General features: G+C 39.0%; 1 protein-coding gene across 4 annotated transcripts in view; it reads left to right on the top strand.

Moving 5' to 3' along the window:
* TPGS2 (tubulin polyglutamylase complex subunit 2) overlaps window positions 1-19,446 on the top strand; it is a 69,671-nt gene that overhangs the window by 42,094 nt on the left and 8,131 nt on the right. For 3 of the 4 annotated variants that reach the window (XM_041743651.1, XM_041743634.1, XM_041743641.1), the window contains exons 3-4: window positions 10,149-10,236; window positions 12,186-12,314. In XM_041743651.1, the coding sequence (XP_041599585.1) occupies window positions 10,149-10,236; window positions 12,186-12,314 (217 nt within the window). The remainder of the gene's footprint in view (window positions 1-10,148; window positions 10,237-12,185; window positions 12,315-19,446) is intronic. The other variant, XM_041743627.1, reaches the window with a different exon arrangement.

Genomic DNA, 19,446 nt, shown 5'->3' with positions numbered 1-19,446 from the left:
AGATTGGTAGTGGTGTATAAAAACGCAGCATTTCTTTATGTTACTTTATGTTCATGGCATCTGCAGATAGTTCCGTTTTACTTATTTCTTTCAGTTTATATGCTTTTTATTTCTTTTATTGTTGGATTTCAAGTACTGTGTTGAATGAAAGTTGCAAGAACAGACATTTTCTCATTCCTGAGCTTAGAGGAATAGTTTTCAGCTTTTTACTGCTAGTGTGATGTTTGCTGTTGGTTTGTTATACATGGCCATTATTATGTTGAGGTGTGTTCACTTCTATATCCACTTTTCATTGAGAGTTTTTATCATAAATAAATGTTGAATTTTGTCAAGCTCTTCTTCTGCAACTACTGAGATGATCACATGAGTTTTATCCTTCATTTTGTTAATGTGGCATAACACATTGGTTTGGTTTGTGGATACCAAACTATCCTTTCATCCCTGGAATAAATCCCACATGATCATGGCATATGATCCTTTAAATGTATCATTGAATTCAGTTTGCTAATATTTGTTAAGGATTTTTCCATCTATGTTCATTAGAAATTTTATCTAATTTGGGTATCAGGGTCTTGTACAATGGGTTAGGAAGTGTTCTTTCCTCTTCAATTTTTGGAATAGTTTCAGAAGTATAGATATTAGGTATTAACTCTTCTTTAAATATTTGGTAGCATTCCCTTGCCATCTGGTTCTGGACTTTTGTTTGTGGTGAGATATTTTTATTACTGATTCCATTTTATTACTAGTAATTGTTCAGATTTTCTGTGTCTTCCTGATTCAATCTTGGAAAATTGTATGCTTCTAGGAGTATATCCGTTTCTTCTAGATTGTCCAATTTGCTGGTGTATAATTATTTGTAGTAGTATTTTATAATCCTTTGTATTTTTATGGTTTCAGTTGTAATTTCTCTTTCATTTTTGTTTTTATTTATTTGAGCCCTCTTTTGATGAGCCTCACTAAGAGTTTATCAGTTTTGTTTATCTTTTCAAAGAATCATGTCTTAGTTTCATTTATCTTTTTTATTTTTTTAGCCTATTTCATTAATTTTAGTTTTGATCTTTTTTTAAAAAGATTATATTCATTTATTCATGGGAGACAGAGAGAGGCAGAGACACAGGCAGAGGGAGAAGCAGGCTCCATGCAGGGAACCTGATTCGGGACTCGATCCCAGGTCCCCAGGATCACACCCTGGCCCAAAGGCGACGCTAAGCTGCTGAGCCACCCGAGCTGCCCTAATTTTAGCTTTTATCTCTATTATTTACTTACTTCTACTGTCTTTTACTTTCATTTATTCTTTTTCTAGTTCCTTTAGGTGTAAAGTTTGACTTTTATTTAGATTTTTCTTGTTTCTTGAGTTAGGTCTCCATTACTATAAACTTCATTCTGAGAGCAGTTTTTGCTACATCTCATGTATTTTGGAATGTTGTGTTTTCATTTTTATTAGTCACAAAGTATTTTTTGATTTCCTCTTTGAGTTCTTTGTTTGACCCATTGGTGGTTTAGTAGCATGTTGTTTAGCCTCCCATGTGTTTGTGGTTTTTTCCAGTTTTTTTTTCTTATTGATTTCTCATTTCATGTCACAGTTGTTTGAAAAGATGCTTGATATGATTTCAGTCTTCCAGATTTATTGAAATTTGTTCTGTGGCCTAACATGTGATCTGTCCTAAAGAATGTTCCATGTGCACTTAAAAAGAATGTGTATTCTCCTGTTTTTAGATGGAATGTTCTGTATGTATCTATTAAGTCCATCTGGTCTAATGTGTCATTTAAGGCCACTGTTTTATTGATTGTCTGTCTGGATGACGTATCCACTGATGCATGTGGGGTGTTAAAAATCCCATAGTATTATTATATTATTACCCATTTCTCCCTTTAGGTAGGTTAATATTTCTTTACATGTTTAGGTTCTCCCATGTTGGGCACATAGCTATTGTTATATGTTCTTGTTGGATTGACCTCTTTATCATTATGTAATCTTTATCTCTTTTTCAGTCTGTTTTAAAGTCTTCTTTCTCTTACAAGTACTGCTTCGCCAGCTTTTATTTTCATTTCCATTTATGTAGAATCTCTTTTTCCTTCCCTTCACATTCAGTCTAGGTGTGTCCTTAGGTCTGAAATGCGTCTTCTATAGGCAGCAAATGCATCAGTCTTGTTTTCCTGTGTGTTTGTTTTTTTTCTAAATCTGTTCAGCTACTGTACAGCTACTGTCTTTTGATTGGAGTATTTAGTTGATTTACATTTAAAATATTTTTTTATGTTTGTATTTTAATTGCAGTTAACATACACTGTTTTATTAGTTTCAGGTGTGCAATATACTGATCCAGCACTTCCATACATGGCCCTGTGCTCATCACAGGTGCACTCCTTAATCTACATCACCTATTTAACCCATCCCCCACTCACCTCCCCTCTGGTAACCATCAGTTTTCTAGAATTAATCTGGTTTTTGAAATTGTCTAACTTTTTCTTCCACTTTGAGCATTTGTTTTGTTTCTTAAATTCCACATATGAATGAAATCATATGGTGTTTTTCTTTCTCTAACTCACTTATTTTGTTTGTTATGATACTCTGTAGTTCCATCCAAGTCATTGCAAATGGAAAGATTTCACTCTTTTGTAGGCTGAATAGTATCTATATTCTCATACATACGTGTGTGTGTGTGTGTGCACACATGCACACCCCACCTCTTCTTCATCCATTCATCAATCAGTGGACACTTGGGCTCCTTCCATAGTTTGGTTCTTGTAAATAATGCTGCAGTAAGCATAGGAATGCATGTATGTATCTCTTTGAATTACTGTTTTTGTGTTCTTTGGGCAAATACCCAGTAGTGCAATTGCCGGATTGTAGGCTAGTTCTATTTTTAACTTTTTGAGGAGCCTCCATACTGTCTTCCACAGTGGCTACACTGATTTGCATTCCCACCAGCAGTATAAGAGGGTTCCCTTTTCTCACATCCTCTCCAAATAACACCTATTGTTTCTTGTTACTGATTTAAGCCATTCTGATAGACATGAGATGATATCTCATTGTAGTTTTGATTTGTATTTCCCTGATACTGATGTTGAGCATCTTTTCATGTCTCTTTTAGCCATCTATATATTTTCTTAGGAGAAATTTATCCCCGTGTCTTCTGCCCATTTTTAAATTGGATTATTTGGTTTTTGGGTATTGAGGTTGATAAGTTCTTTCTGTATTTGGGATGTTAACACTTTATTGAGTGTGTCATTTGCCAATATTTTCTCCCATTCTGTAGGTTGCCTTTAGTTTTGTTGATTGTTTCCTTTGTTGTATGGAAGCTTTTTATTTTGATGTAGTCCTAATAGTTAATTTGGTTTTATCCCTTGCTTCAGGAGATATATCTAGAAAAAATGTTGCTATGGCCTATGTCAGAGAGGTTACTGCTTCTGTTTTCTTCTAGGATTTTTGTGGTTTCAGGTCTCACATTTAGGTCTTCAATCCACTTTTAATTTTTGTGTTTAGTGTAGGAAAGTGGTCCAGTTTTTTTCTTTCACACATCACTGTCCAGTTCTCCTAACACCATTTGTTGACTGTCTTTTTTACATTGGTTATTTCCTGCTTTCTGAAGATTTATTGACTGTATAGTTGTGGGTTTATTTATGGGTTTTCTATTCTATTCATTTGTGTATCTTTTTTCATGCCAGAACCATACTGTCTTGATGATTACAGCTTTGTAATACAGCTTGAAGTCTAGAATTGTGATGCTCCAGCTTTGGTTTTCGTTTTCAACATTACTTTGGCTATTCAGGGTGTTTTCTGGTTCTACCACATTAATAATAGAAAAGACAAGAACCTTGTGATCTTTTCAATAGATGCAGAAAGGCATTTGACAAAATACAGTATCCTTCCTTTATAAAAACTCTCCACAGTGTATGTATAGAGGGAATATACTTCAATATTATAAAGGCCATGTACTAAAAACCCACAGTAAATGGCATCCTCAATGGGGAAAAACTGACAGCTTTTCCCTAAGGTCAGGAACACAACAGGAATGTCCACTCTCACCACTGTTGTTCAACACAGTACTGGAAGTCCTAGCCTTAGCCGTCACATAACAAAAGGAAATAAAAGGCATCCAAATCGGCAGAAAAGAAGTCAAACTTTCACTCTTTTCAGGCAACACGATACTCTATGAAGAAAACTCGAAAAACTCCACCGAAAAATTACTAGAACTGATACAGGAATTCTGCAAGGGTGCAGGATATAAAATCAATGCACAGAAGTCAGTTGCATTTCTATTCATTGACAGTGAGGCAGAAGAAAGGGAAATCAGGAATTGATCTCATTTACAATTGTGCCAGAAACTGTAAGATACCTAGGAATAAACCTAACAAAAGAAGTAAAAGATCTGTACTCTGAAAACTGTAGATCACTTATGAAAGAAATTGAGGAAGACACAAAGAAATGGAAAAACATGCCATGCTCATGTTTTAAAAGAACAAATATTGTTAAAATGTCTAAACTATACAAAGCAATCTACACATTCATTTCAGTCCCTATTAAGATACCATCAACATTTTTCACAGAACTGGAAAAAACAATCCTAAAATTTGTATGGACTGTTGTGTTTTCATTCTCATTTGTTTCCTTGTACGTTTTAATTTCTTCTTTGATTTCTGTTGACCCATTTATTGTTTAGTAGCAGGCTGTTTAACCTCTGTATATCTGGTCTTTCCAGATTTTTTTCTTGTGGCTGACTTTTAGTTTCATAGAGTTGTGCTTAGCAAATATGTATGGTATGATTTCCATCTTCTTGAATTTGTTGAGGTTTATTTTGTGGGCTAATATGTGATCTGTTCTAGAGAATGTTCCATGTGCACTTGAAAAAATGCATATTCTGTTGTTTTAGGTTGGAATGTTCTGAATATATTTGTTCAATCCATCTGTTCCAGTGTGTCACTAAAAGCCATTTTTTCCTTGTTGAGATGATCTGTCCATTGACATAAATGGGGTGTTAAAGTCTCCTACTATTATTATTATCAGTTAGTTCCTTTATGTTTGTTACTGTTATGTAGTTGGGGTTCCTCTGTTGGATGCATAAATATTTACAACTGTTATATCTTCTTGTTGGTTTGTTCTTTTATCATATAGTATCCTTCTTTGTCTCTTGTTACAGCCTTTATTTTATTTTTTATTTTTTTAAACTTCCATTTATTCATGAGAGACCCAGAGAGAGAAAGGCAGAGACACAGGCAGAAGGAGAAGTAGGCTCCATGCAGGGTGCCCGATGCGGGACTCAACCCCAGGTCTCCAGGACTTTGACCCGGGCCGAAAGCGGCGCTAAACCGCTGAGCCACCCAGGCTGTCCTACAGTCTTTATTTTAAAATCAATTTTGCCCAATATAAGTTTGCTACTAAAGCTTTCTTTTGGCATCCATTTCTATGATGTTTCTCCATCCCCTCACTTTCAATCTTTAGGTATAAAATGAGTCTCTTGTAGACAGCATATGGATGGGTCTTGGTTTTTCACCAGTCACCCTCTGCCTCTGTCCATTTACATTCAAAGTAATTATTGATAGATATGTATTTATTGTCATTTTATTACTTGTTTTGTGGTTGTTTCTGAAGACTTTCTCTGACCCTTGTCTTTCTTTTGTGTTTTGCTCATTTTCTTTAGTTATATACTTGTATTTCTTTCTCTTTGTACTTTGACTTTTATCAGTGGTTTTGATATATGGCTACCATTAGGTTTGTATATAACCTATTTTGCATAGAGCAGTGTATATTAAGTTGATGGTTGTTTAGGTTTGAACCCATTCTTTACTCTTTTCCTCCCGTTTTAGGTATATATTGTCATATTTTTACATCCTTTTATCTTGTGAATTTCTTGACTCATCTTTTTCACAGCAATATTCATTTCTACAGCTTTTGTGTTTCCTGCCTTTATATTATCACTGGTCTCTCCTTTCCGCTGAAAGAATCCCCTTTAATATGTCTTGCAGGGCTGGTTTAGTGATCATGAATTCCTTTAGTTTTTGTTTGGGAAGCTCTCTATTCTGCATGAATGCCTCACTGGGTAGACTATTGTTGGCTGCAGATTTTTTCCCATTCAGCACTTTGAATGCCACTCCCTTCTTTCTTGAAAAGTTTCTACTGAAAAATTCCCTCCTAACCTTATGCGTTTTCCCTTGTACCTTACTGTCTTCTTTTGTCTTGCTGCCTTTTTGTTTTAATCACTACATTTTGCTACTTATAACATGTCTTGGTGGTGGAACTGTTTTTGTTGAATTGGATGGGGATTTTCTCTTCCTCCTGGATCTGAATATTTGTTTCCTTCCCCATATTAGGGAAGTTTTCAGCTATTATTTTGTCAAATAAATTCTCTTCCCCCTTTTGTCTGTCTTCTTCAAGGACTCCAGAAATGCTCGTGGTATTACTTTTAATGGAGTCACTGAGTTCCCTAAGTCTGTTCTCTTTTTACATAATTCTTCTTTTGTTCAACTTGATTACTTTCCATTACTCTGTGTTTCTCTGTCATTAATTTGTTCCTCTGCTTAATCCAGCCTGCTGTTCATTCTGTCAAGCATGTTTCATTTATTATGTCATTTATTGAGCCCTTGATCTCTGCTATGTTGTTCCTTATCTCTGTTTTAAGGATCTCACTGATGTCCTCAACTCTTTTCTCAAATCCAGTGAGTGTTATGATCAGTGCTTTCAATTCTGTATCAGGCATGCTACATATATTTGTTTCACTTAGATCATTGGCCATGGCCTTGTCTTGTTCTTTCGTTTAGTTTAAATTTATCTTCTCTTCATTTTGTCTGCCTCTCTTTATCTGTTTCTCTGTGTTAGGAAGGTCAGCTATGTCTTCACCTTTTGAAAGTAATGACTTTATGAAGAAGAGGTCCTAGAATGCAGTCTCCTCTGTTCACCTGAACCTGGCAGTTCAGAAGAGTATCCTGTATATGTTGTTTATATCCTGCTGTTGTGTCTGAGTGACTTTTACTTTCAGTGCAGTTGTCTGCGCTGACTCTGCTTGTTCTGGGCTCTGCTTGCTCACTGTGGTGTTAGTGGGACCCAGGCAGGTCAGCTCAGCAGGTGCATGCCCACCAGAGAACTTGGGGGCAGGGCAGTGGCATTAGCAAAATTTGTGCCGGGCCACTAGTTCTATGCCAGATTTGTAGAAGCACTATAGCAACTTGGGGCAGCCTCCCAGCTTACCTGGGTGCCCAAAGCTGTGTACAGTGCCCAGGGATGGCTGGGTATGGCCAAGGCTGGCAAGTGACAGTAGCTGGGGATATGCGGCAACTGAGTGGGATGCCTGGTGGCAGCTGTGAATCCACTAGAGATCAGTGAGGGATGCACAAGTTTTGCAAACTTTGTCCTGAGCCCAGGGCCAAGGCTAGCAGGCTTGGAGTGGTCAAGTCCTCAGGAGAACTTGTGGGCATGGCACATTGCTCGCAGGTTAGATACCAAGTGTCTGTGCAGGCCTGCCTCACAGAGGGCCCTGTGTTCACCTGGGGAGTGGGAGGAGGAAGATGCCACCTGCCAACTCCCTCATTCTCAGAGAAGTACCCCAACATGCTCTGAAATCTGTATGAACTGATCTGTTTCCCATTTGCCCCTGGTGTTGTGTAAACTGCTATCTCTATATTACCTGTCTCTTCAGCTGCTGTCTCCTTAAGGGCAGCAATGCAGCTATGCCTTGCCCTCCCAGGTGGACTGGTTCTACTGGGCTTGTCCCAGCTCAGCCCATTGCTGAATCAGCAGGTTTCTAAATCTCCAGGCTCCGAGCCACACTCCAAATTTACACAGTTCAGCTTCTCTGATTTTCAGTCACACCATAGGGATTAGTCCTCCCTGCATGAGCTCCCTGGTATGAAGGCCCATTTCTTTGTCCTCTCCCTACATGGGCAGCCTCCTTCCACCTTTCTCGCCTTCCTAGCCTTTTACATTCAGCTACTACTATATTTTGTGTGGAGCTGCTTCTGCCAGCCTTCAAATCCCTTTCTAGTTTATTGACTTGAATGTGTATGTGTATGATGTAGATTATTGATAGGTATTTACTTACTGCCACAATTGTTTTCTGGTTGTTTTATAATTCTTTCGTGTTCCTTTCTTCTTTTGTTGTCTTATGATTTGGTGACTTTCTTTAGTATTATGTTTGGATTTCCTTCTCTTCGTTTTTAGTGTATGAGAGGTTTTTAGTTTGTGGTTATCCTGAGGTTCATGTATAACACCCTCTGTATGTAACCATCTATTTTAAGTTGATGGTTTGGTTGCTTAAGTTTGAAAACATTCTAGAAGCAATGCATTTTTACACCCTTCCCCATTTTTTATATTTATGTCATATTTTGTATTACTGTTTATCTCCTAATTATTGTAGATACAGTTGATTTTAGTACTGTTGCCTTTTAACCAGCATACTAGCTTTATAAGTAGTTGACATACTACCTTTGGTATATGGTTGCCTATACCAGTGAGATTTTTTTTCTTTTATAGTTCTCATACGCTATGGCTTCTCTTTCCATTTAAGGAAATGGTGATGATGAACTCCGTTAATTTTGCTTGTCTGGAAAACTCTATCACTAAATTCTGAAGGATAATTTTGTTGAATAGAGTATTCTTAGCTAGCAGTTCCTTTCTTTCCATACTTTGAATATACTGTGCCACGCCATTCTGTCTTGCAAAGTTTTTGCTGAAACAAAATCTTAAGTCTTTTATGGGGTTCCCTTGTACATTAAGAAGTTTTTTCTTGGGATCCCTGGGTGGCGCAGCGGTTTGGCGCCTGCCTTTGGCCCGGGGCGCGATCCTGGAGACCCGGGATCGAATCCCACGTCGGGCTCCCGGTGCATGGAGCCTGCTTCTCCCTCTGCCTGTGTCTCTGCTTCTCTCTCTCTCACTGTGTGCCTATCATAAATAAATAAAATTTAAAAAAAAAAAAAAAAAAGAAGTTTTTTCTTGATACTTTTAAGATTCTGCTTTTCCTTAGACAATTATGTGTCTTGGTATGGGGCTCTGGGTTCAACTTATTTGGAACTCTGAACTTCACAGATGTGGGATGTCTATTTCTTACAGGGTGGCGTAAAATCCTTTTAAGTATGGTATCTTCATAGGGCAGGGGGCCCCTTGTCCCTGCCTGCCTTTCTTCCAACTGTCCTTCATCAGTGGGATAGCCAATTAAGAACTGTTTCTTTGTTACAATCCTGTGGGATCTGGAAATGTAAGCCCCTTGGCCACCAGAGCCAAGGAATAAAGGAGTGTGTCCCTTGAGCAGCAGATGCAAAGGCCAGTGCATCAGATGGCTGCACAAGTGCTTTTCTGGGAGATACTGCTGACCTGGAGCAAGGCAGAGAGCATGAAGATGGTGCCCTCCAGCCTCTCTGTTCTCTTGGGAGTATTTCTGTCAGCCCCTAGATGTGTATTAAATTAGGTAGTTGCCACTCAGGCTGATGCTGCAAGATAAGCAAATAAGCCTCTTTCATAGAAAGTCTGGGTACTTTTCAGTTGGCTGCTTCTACAAAAGACCCTATGTTGGTAAATCTGCATGAGCAGATTTGAGAACTGTTTTTCGGTTTGTTATATAGCCTTATGTATCTTACGGAGCAAGCCCCTTTAGCTTTCATGCATGAGCCCTTTGAGAACTGTTTTTCGGTTTGTTATATAGCCTTATGTATCTTACGGAGCAAGCCCCTTTAGCTTTCAAAGCTAGATATCTGGGAATCTCATCTCTCAAAGATGAGCTGATATGATATACCATCTTAAAAAGACGGTATGCCAGATACAAGGCTCAAATCCTTCACTCCTTAGAGGGAAGAGCGGATTTGTGAATTCTCTCCTAATTCTGTATTGCTGTGCCCAGTTGGCAGGGCAGGGTGGTGTGGTGAGTTGTGTCACAGCCTCTCCTACCCATTTCAATATGCATTTTTTTCTCATTCACCCAATGTGTAGGAGTTACTAAGCCAGTTTCTGGATTTCTTTAGGAGGGAATTATTCCTTATATAGCTTTGGATTTGGTGTGTCTATGGGAAGAAGCGAGTTCAGGGGCCTCCTGTATTGCTATCTTGAAGTGGAACTTGCTAATGGAGATTGTAGATAATTACCAGAATGTTCCCCTATGCTTTGGGGCATAGCCCTGTGCCCTTTCTCAGCCCTGACCTAACACTCAGCTGCTTTGTGATTTTAGAAAAATAACTGCATGCTACCTGAGGATGTGAAGAATTTTTACCTGATGACCAATGGCTTCCACATGACATGGAGTGTGAAGCTGGATGGTGAGTCAGCCTTCTTGCTGTAAGGTAACATTTCCCTGGCTGAGAGTTTGGGTATAGGGATGGTTTTCTTGAGTTTTCTTAGGTGCAATGTCCAGATACCATCATTATTTCACCTATCACCCACACCTACCACCCACTATGCCAGAGTCTAGCTGGCACCTAACTGGAAGCTCAATTTAGAGGCTTCCTTTTGGAATAGGCTCCTAGAAAACATTAATCACTACACAAAATTCCTGTACCACCTCAGACTTAAAGCCTCCGATGACTCCACCTCAGAGTATTCTCCTCAGAGTGAGCTGAAAGGACAGCCACTGATGGTCGTCTTAAGAGGGGCAGCTTCCTTCATTCCCAGCATGGCACTGATCACAGGGCTATGACTCACATACTAGATCTTTAACTTCTGTCCCTCACATCTCCCCACCTCATTTCTAAAATTGTCATCTTTAGTATTAAAGTGTTTAGGACATTCATGTTGCAGATGTGGGAACTCATAACTTGGTAGGTTCAGAAATTGCTGGTACTGTGTACACATGAAAGATGGTGCTGTGTGTTTGAGTGAAGACTCCTATAAAATTTCATAAGCCAGGAAACCCTGTTCTATCCATTGGAGTCCAGCTCATTCCTGCCACAGACTTCCCTGCCCACAGGAGACCTTTATTGCCTCTGCATTCCAACCACCTCCCCAGATCTACTTTGGTCTTCAGGAAGTACCTAGCACCTCCCCATGCTGTCACAAAGAATTTGGCAATTTTTATTGCATAGCAGATCTGCAGAACTGACTTTTCCCCTTCATTTCCTCTGCCCTCTTGCTCTGACTTCCTTTTTTTCTTTTTTGGATGATAATTCCCAAAGCCTTTCTGTCTCTCTCTCTCTCAAAGCTGACCTGAGGCACTTTATAGCTTATTACTAAGCATTTAACATGAACTTTTAGCTTGGAATTATTTCTTCCATCGGCCTAAAAACAATTTCTGTCACAAGAGCCCTTCTTTGAAGCATGACCAGGGCCTTTGGAGTCTGGAGTGAGAGAGAGAATGGACATGACCAGACCAAAGGTCAGATTTTCCCTTGCCCGTATTGTGAAGACAGGCTAGCCCCTTCACAAGCGCCCCTCAGAGAAGAAATAAGTCACAAAGTTTTTATGAATGAATTCCGGTTCATTATTCTAATACCTCCTCTCATTTAATCCTTCCAATCCTAGTCTTCCTATGCTGTTCCCATTTCCATCCCCCTTTCTGTCCTTTCCTGGATAGCTACTTTAACAGCAGAGGCAGTTTCTGATGTTTACCTCTTTAATGGTCTGTTCTGCTTGGACTTCCCATAGTCTGTTTACTAGCTGTTTTAGTATTTTCAGGTTTTTTCAGCAGTCAGATTTCTAAGTCTTTGTATGCCATCCGGTGTCCAGCATCCTATATGACAAGGATTCTATATAATAAGAATAACAATTGCCTGTTCCTTATTTATACCCTAATGTCAGAAGACTAGAATCAGGCAGGAAGGCTGTCAAGTTCTCTGCGATGAGTAAGAAAAAAATAGAGGGGAAGCGATCTTCAATCATGAAAAGCTTACAAGAAGAGAAGAATGGGTCAGTTATATAATCAAAGCTGTTACTTCTTTGGGAATTACAAGCCTTCATGTAAGAGAAAGAGGGAGCAAAAACATTTTTAGGTCCTTTGCTCTTCAAAGAGGGTCCCTAGCCCTGATTTCTGTGTTCTTTTTGAGCATACCCTTTTTAAATTTTCAATACTCTACCCTAATGCATGCAGGAGGTCTCTTCACCTGTGACCATTGCTTAAAAAAGGTTGGCGCTCTGGGTCATATAGTGCATTGATCCTCTTCCTTCAACTTTCCATCAGATTTCTCAGCTCTGGGATCATACAATAGCTGGGCTTGAGTTATTCCAGTTATGATCATGGTAATAAGGCTGTTTCTTTTTGCTAATGTTTCCATAGAGCACACCATTCCATTGGGCAGCATGGCAATTAACAGCATCTCAAAACTGACTCAACTCAACCAGTCTTCCGTGTACTCACTCCCTAATGCACCAACTCTGGCAGACCTGGAGGATGATACACTTGAAGGTACCTGAAGGAACTTCTGCTCTGAGTTAGAAATTAGCCTCTTTGTTTCCCTTTTATAATGTTGAAAACCATAGGAAGACATTGTGGCATATAGTACCTTTCCCAAAGCCAAAACCTTCCTCATATGTGGCTTTTCAGGACCATGGGAATAAGGTGAAAAAAAAGCCTTGTATCAACAAAGGAAGTTTTCATGTAGAAATGCGAGGGTTGAGATTTTTGTTTTGTTTCCAGCACCCACTTCAATGCCTGGCATAGCCGGTACTTCATGAATGCTTAGTAAATGAATGAATGTTATAGATTAACTTGACTCAACATTTCAGTATCAAGAGCTTTCAGGGAACATGGAATCTAAATTGCCATCTCTGATTCAAATGGCTGCTAAAAGCTATGAGCAACTGAGCACAAGTGAGGACTTTGTCAATTAGAATTGTGTTTGGCTGCATGTATCAGAGACCCAGTTACAACGTCTAAACTAAATAGGTGTTTATTTTTCTCATAACGAGAAATCTGGAACTTGGCTGGCACGGCTGTTTGAGAAGGTCAGTGATAAAAGTCTCCCTCTGGATTCTCTTGCACCAACCTTTGGATACGCTTCCATCCTCATCACTGAGGAATGCAGGCTGTCCCTCCAAGCTTCCAGTCTGTGTTCCAGGGAAGAAAAAGAAGAATAAAAGGCAAAACGACGACAAAAACTGTCTTTTGGCAAAATCCATCCCTTTTTATCAGGAAAACAATAGTTTTCTCAGAAGTGCCTTCCAATAGCCATTAGCCAGAACAGAGTCAAAAGATTACTTACTCATAGCTGCAGGGAAAACCGAGGAAATACATTTAGCTGTGCAGTGTTGTCTCCTCAAACAGGAATTGGGGTTTAAAAAAGGAGAATGAATATTGATTAAGCAACTTCTGTCTCCAGTGGTAAGGCCTTGGGGCACATTGAAATTCTGGCAGGAGAACCGATGCAAGGCTTTCTCCAGCAACCACACAGCAGTTGGACACTAGTACAGGTATCCCTTAGAGATTTTGCAGGTTCCGTTCCCGATCACCACAGTAAATCAAGTGCAAATGAATTTTTTGGTTTCCTGGTGCATATAAAAGTTAAGCTCATACCATACCATGGCCTATTAAGTATGACATCTAGAAAAACAATGTACATACCTTAATTTAAAAATATGTTATTACTAACAAATACTAACCACCATCAGCTTTCAGTAAGTTGTAATCTTTTTGCTGATGGATGGTCTTGCCTGCATCTTGATGGCTGCTTAATAGGGAGGTGGGTTGCTGAAGATGGGGGTGGCTTGGCAGTTTCTTAAAACAATGAGGTTTGCTGCATTGATTGACACTTCCTTCCAGGAATGGTTTCTCTGTAGCATGCTGTGCTGTTTGATAGCATTTTACCCACAGTGAAACTTCTTTCAAAATAGATGTCTGTCTTCTCAGACCCTGCCACCAATTTTATCAATTAAGTTAACGTAATATTCTAAGTCCTTTGTGTTAATATCAACAGGCTTCATAGCATCTTCACCAGGAGTAGAAGCTATCTCAAGAAACTACTTTCTTCACTCATCCACAAGAAGCAGTTCTCATCCATTCAGGTTTTATCAGGAGATTGCCAGCAATTCAGTCACATCTTCAGTCTCTCCTTCTAATTCTAGTTCTTTCACTATTTCCACCACATCTGCAACTGCTTTTTCCACTGAAGTCTTGGACTCCTCAAAGTCATGCATGAGGATTGGAATCAACTTCTTCCAGAGTCTTGTTAATGTTGATAAAACTATCTACCCATGAACCATGAATGTTTTTAATGGCATCTAGAATAGTGAATCCTTTCCAGAAGGTTTTCAGTTTACTTATCCCCAGATCTATCAGGAAAATCACTAGTCATAGCACCTATAGCCTTATGAAGCATATTTCTTAACTATTACGTCTTGAAAGCTAAAATGACTTCTTGGTCCATGGGTTGCAATATGGATGTTGTGTTAGCAGGCATTAGAACAACATTCATCTCATTGTATGTCTCCAATCAGAGTTATCAGGTGACCAGGTACATTGTCAATAAGCAGTAATATTTTGAGAGAAATCTTTTTCTCTACAGTTGGTCTCAACAGTGGGTTTAAAATATTCAGTAAACTTTGTTAGCAGATGTGCTATCATTGGGGCTTTGTTGTTCCATTTATAGAGCACAGGTAGAGTTGATTTAACCATTCTTAAAGGTCCCAGGATTTTCAGAATGGTTAATGAACATTGGCTTTAACAAAGTCATCAGCTGCAGTAAGCCCTACAAAAGGAGTCAGCCTGTCCTTTGAGGCTTTGAAGCCAAGCACTGATTTCTTTTGCTTTAAAAGTCCTAGGTAGCGTCTTCCAATAGAAGATGTTGTGTCTACATTGAAAATCTGCTATTTTGTATAGCCACCTTCATTAATTATCTTAGTTAGATCTTCTGGATAACTTACTAGTTTGCCTTGCACTTTTATGTTATAGAGACAGCTTTTTCCTCAAACCTCGTGAACCAACCTCTGCTAGCTTCAGATTTTTCTTCTGCAGCTTCCTCCCCTGTCAGCCTTAGAATTGAAGCCAGCCTTGCTCTGGATTAGGCTTTGGTTTAAAGAAATGTTGTGGCTGGTTTGCTCTTCTATCCAGATCACTAAAACTTTCTCCATATCAACCATAAGGCTGTTTTACTGCCTTATCATTCATGTGTTCACTGGAGTAGCATTTTTAATTTCCTTTGCATTTACAACTTGGCTGTTTGGCACAAGAAGCCTGGCATTCAACCTGTCTCAGCTTTCAACGTGCCTTCTTCACAAAGCTTAATCATTTCTAGCTTTTGATGTAAAGTGAGAGACATGCAATTCTTCCTTTCACTTGAACCTTCTAAGCCCATTTTAGGATTATTGATTGGCCTAATTTCATTACTGTATCTCAGGGAATAGAGAAGCCTGAGGAGAAGAGAGATGGAATGGCAAGTCAATGGTACATTCAGAACACAAACATTTATCAGGTTTGCTGCCCTCTGCAGGTGTGTTTTATGGCACCTCAAAATGGTTACAATAAAAACATCAAATGCCTTTGGTCAAGAAGATAGGCACAGACTTCATCAGCATCGCATCTCCCAACCCCCACATTTTGCATGGCCTCAGTCTCTGTAGCAGTGACTATAGCAGCAGCTGAGGTGGGCCCTGCAAAGTCCAAGGGTTGGCTTGTTAAGGTTGAGTGCTCCACCCACGCATACTTTACAGATCTATTTGGGCTAGCCTCACGTGGCAGCACTGGCAGCAGGTCTCATTTCACAAGCAGACTGGTACATACCTTGTTAAAACATACTCCTACCCTGGCTAGGGACCAAACACTGCCCACAGTAGGCAAAGAGAGCCTCTGCAGATGACTGCACTGAAGGAAAAAGAGGACAGGACACAGTAATATGGAAACACCCCTGAAGTGCCAGATCCCAGTGAACAGGGGACACTGTGCTCTAGGGAACTACAGAATCGCTTCTTCATAAGACCATTACTTTTAAGAGCAAGGGATGTAGCTGACTTTCCTAACACACACAAACAGACACAGAGTTAGACAAAATGAGACAGAGGAATATGTCCCAAAAGAAAGAACAGCACAACACCACAGCAAGAGACCTGAGCAAAACATATATAAGTAATATGCCTGGTAGGGAATTTAAAGTAATAGTCCTAAAAATACTGGACTTAAGAGTGGAGAACCTTAACACAGAAATAAAAAAACAAATCAGAGATGAAGAACACAATAAACGAATTTTAAAATGCACATGATGGAATAAATAGCAGGCTAGGGGAAGCAGAGGGATGAATTAATGTCCAGAGTAATGGAAAATAATTAGGCTGAACAAATGAGAAAAGAAAAGAATTATGCAAAGAGAGAATAGATGTAGGGAACTAGGTGACTCCATCAAGTATAAGAACATCCCAGAAGGGAGAAAAAAGGCAGAAAATTTATTTGAAGAAATAATAGCTGAAATATCTAATCTGGGGAAGAAAAGAGATATCTAGATATAGGAAGCACAGAGATCACCCCCAAAAAATCAACCTGAAGAGACATAGTAGTGATAAAGAAAAAGAAATTTTAAAAGCAGATGTTAGTTACATACAAGAGAAATCCATAAAGCCATCAGATTTTTCAGCAGAAACTTTACAGGCCAGAAGAGAGTGGCATGGTATATTCAGAGTGCTGAAAGGATAGAGAATACTATCCGGTAAGTAAGGCTGTCATTCAGCATAGGAGGAGATATAGAGTTCCTCAGATAAAAACTTAAAGAGTTCATGACCACTAAACCAGCCCTGCAAGAAAAATTAAAGGGGACCTTGAGTGGAAAAGAAAAACTAAGAATATGAAAAGTAAAAACAAAAGCAATAAAAATAACTATCTGTAAAAATCAGTCAAGGGATTTACAAAATTATGTAAAATATGGCACTATTATATACCTAAAATATGGGGAAAAGGGATGGGTTTAAACTTAAGGCCACTGATCAAAGATCATCATAACATAATGCAAAAGGTTGAGATATTGCAAGAATTATCAAAATGTAACAGACACAAAATGAGCAAATGCTGTTGGGAAAATGGGGCCAATAGACTTGCTCAACACAGGGTTAGCACAAAACTTAAATGTGTGAAAGAAAAAGTATTTTTGAGGCACAATAAGGCAAAACACAATAAAATAAGCTATGCTTGTACTAGAGCAATCCAGGAGCAAAGACTGAAAAATCATGGGTCTTTGGAAGAGCCTGACACTCAGAGAAGTATGGACTCCTCGGGGAGGGGAAAGGTCACATTTGCTTCGTATGTGTGCTGGGGCCTTTGAAGCCCTAAAAGCAAAGAAGTTGTTAAATACATAGACTGAGCCTTCCCTGCCCTTAAAGTTGGAAGATAGAGGCAGACTAGATACTAGAGAGGATTTCAAGGAGCCTCAGCAAAGGACACAACCACGGGAAGAGACCGCATTGTGCTACGTGTACTCATAGAGACAGAAACCACCTGACCTTTTGGCACCTGCTAATAAGTTCATGCTTTTTAGGATAGTCCAGTAGTTAGACCCTAAGTCTTATTAAACCTAATTGGAAAAATACTGACTTTTCTCAGGGTACTCAACAGTGAAAAAGGACTGTCAGGATATACAACCAGACAAAACTGCTAGAGGACACAGATGAAAACCTAAGGAAAAACAGGAATCCGAACAGTTAAAGACATTTAAGACAGCACAAAAGCTTCCTATAGGACAAAAGTAAATATTTTCAAACAACTGATGAAGAGGAGTATAAATAAGATTTGAGTTAGTAGCCTGATAAACCAAGTGCAAGATATATTTAAAAGGGGGAAATTATGAGGGAAAAGGTGGAAGGGTAAGAAAAATAGAAAAATGGAGCCAGAAGACTTATCATTACTGGTGGCTTAAAAAAAAAAAAAAAAAGAGTAGATAGAAAGGCAAGAAACACTGATAAAATTTCTCTGCAAATTGAAAGGGCTCTATGAGACCCAGATTGAACTGATTAGAAAAGAGACACCTAGGTGTTGTATAATGTGGGAAAGAATTACAAGCTTCTAAGCAAAAATAAATTACTTGTGAAGAAATAATAATCAGACCGATATCAGACTTCTCACTTGTAGCAGTGGAAACTAGAAATAGAAAACATATACAGGTTAGTGAGAGACAATGAGTAAAAAATTGAGAGTCCTATGTATACAGACCAAACACACCTCTCAGTTTATTAAAAAGAAAAAGAAAAGAAAGAAAAATACAGAAGGGTGTGTAAAACTTTAAGAACATTAATACTCTAAGTAGAAGACAAATACAACTGAATGGAGGTCCTAAGATGTGGATAATAGGAAAGGAAACAGGATTAGTGAACTTCCCATGAAAGAGTTATATGTGCATTTAATCTTAGTATCTAGGAATGTGTTGTGTAACTTTATTTTTTTTTTCAAGACTTTATTTATCTGAGAGAGAAAGAGAATAAGTAGGGGCAGAGGGAGAAAGAGAAGCAGACTCCCCGCTGAGCATGGAGTGGCACAGGGCTCAATTCCAGGACCCCAGGATCATGACCTGAGCTGAAATCAGGTGCTTAACTGACTGAGCCACCAAGGTGCCCCTCGGTTGTATAACTCTTACATAAAATTCCCAGGGAACCCCTGGATGGCTCAGTCAGGTGAGCGACCAACACTTGATTTCGGCTCAGGTCATGAGATCAAGCCCCGAGTCAGGCTTCACACTCAGCAAGGAATCTGCTTCTCTCCTTCACTCTCTCCCTCTGCCTCCTCCCTCCTTTTGCCTCTCCCCCTGCATGCATGTGCCCTCTCTCTAAAATAAAGACTTAAAAATAAAACTCTTGGAAAGGGAGACATAGTGCAAGGAATATTGTAAGAAACCTACTATAGTTGATGCTTGAGCAATGCAAGGGTTGGGGCACTCACCCTCCATGTAGTCAAAAATCCCCATAGAACTTTTGACTCTTCCAAAACTTAATTACTAATATCCTGTTGACTGGAAGCCTTACCAATAACAAACAATTAACACATATTTTGTATATTATATGTAACATAAGCTATATTCCTAAAATAAGCAAGAGAAAAGTAAATGTTATGGAAATCATAAGGAAGAAAAAATACATTTACAACACTGTAAAAAATCCGTGTGTATAAATGGACCCGTGTGCAGTTCACTCTGTGTTGTTCAAGGATCAACTGTATATTATCTCAACCTAAAAGAAAGGAAAGAGGGGAAAATATAAAAGTGTTATGGGTTAAATTATGCCTCCCCCCATTCATATAATGAAGTCCTAACCCCCAGTTCAGAATGTGACCTTATTTGGAAATACGGTCATTGCAGATATAACTAGTTAGGATGAGGTCATACTGGAGTGGGGTGGACCCCAATATGACTGGTGTCCTTGAAGATATTTGGAGACACAGGAAGAATGCCATTTGAAGATGAAGGCAGAGATGGGGTAGGACTTTTATACATTACAGAAAGCTAAAATTTGCCAGTAAACTACCAGAAGCTAGGGGAGAGGCATGGAACAGATTGTTTACCCACACTGTCAAAGGAGCCAATCTGCCAACACCTTGATCTTAGATTCATAGCCTCCAGAATCGTAAGAGTACA

The sequence above is a fragment of the Vulpes lagopus genome, chromosome 1 (genome assembly GCF_018345385.1).
Source record: "Vulpes lagopus strain Blue_001 chromosome 1, ASM1834538v1, whole genome shotgun sequence".
Classification (NCBI taxonomy): domain Eukaryota; kingdom Metazoa; phylum Chordata; class Mammalia; order Carnivora; family Canidae; genus Vulpes; species Vulpes lagopus.
Note: the sequence above shows the minus strand (reverse complement) of the source record. Positions and strands in the feature narration are given on the sequence as shown.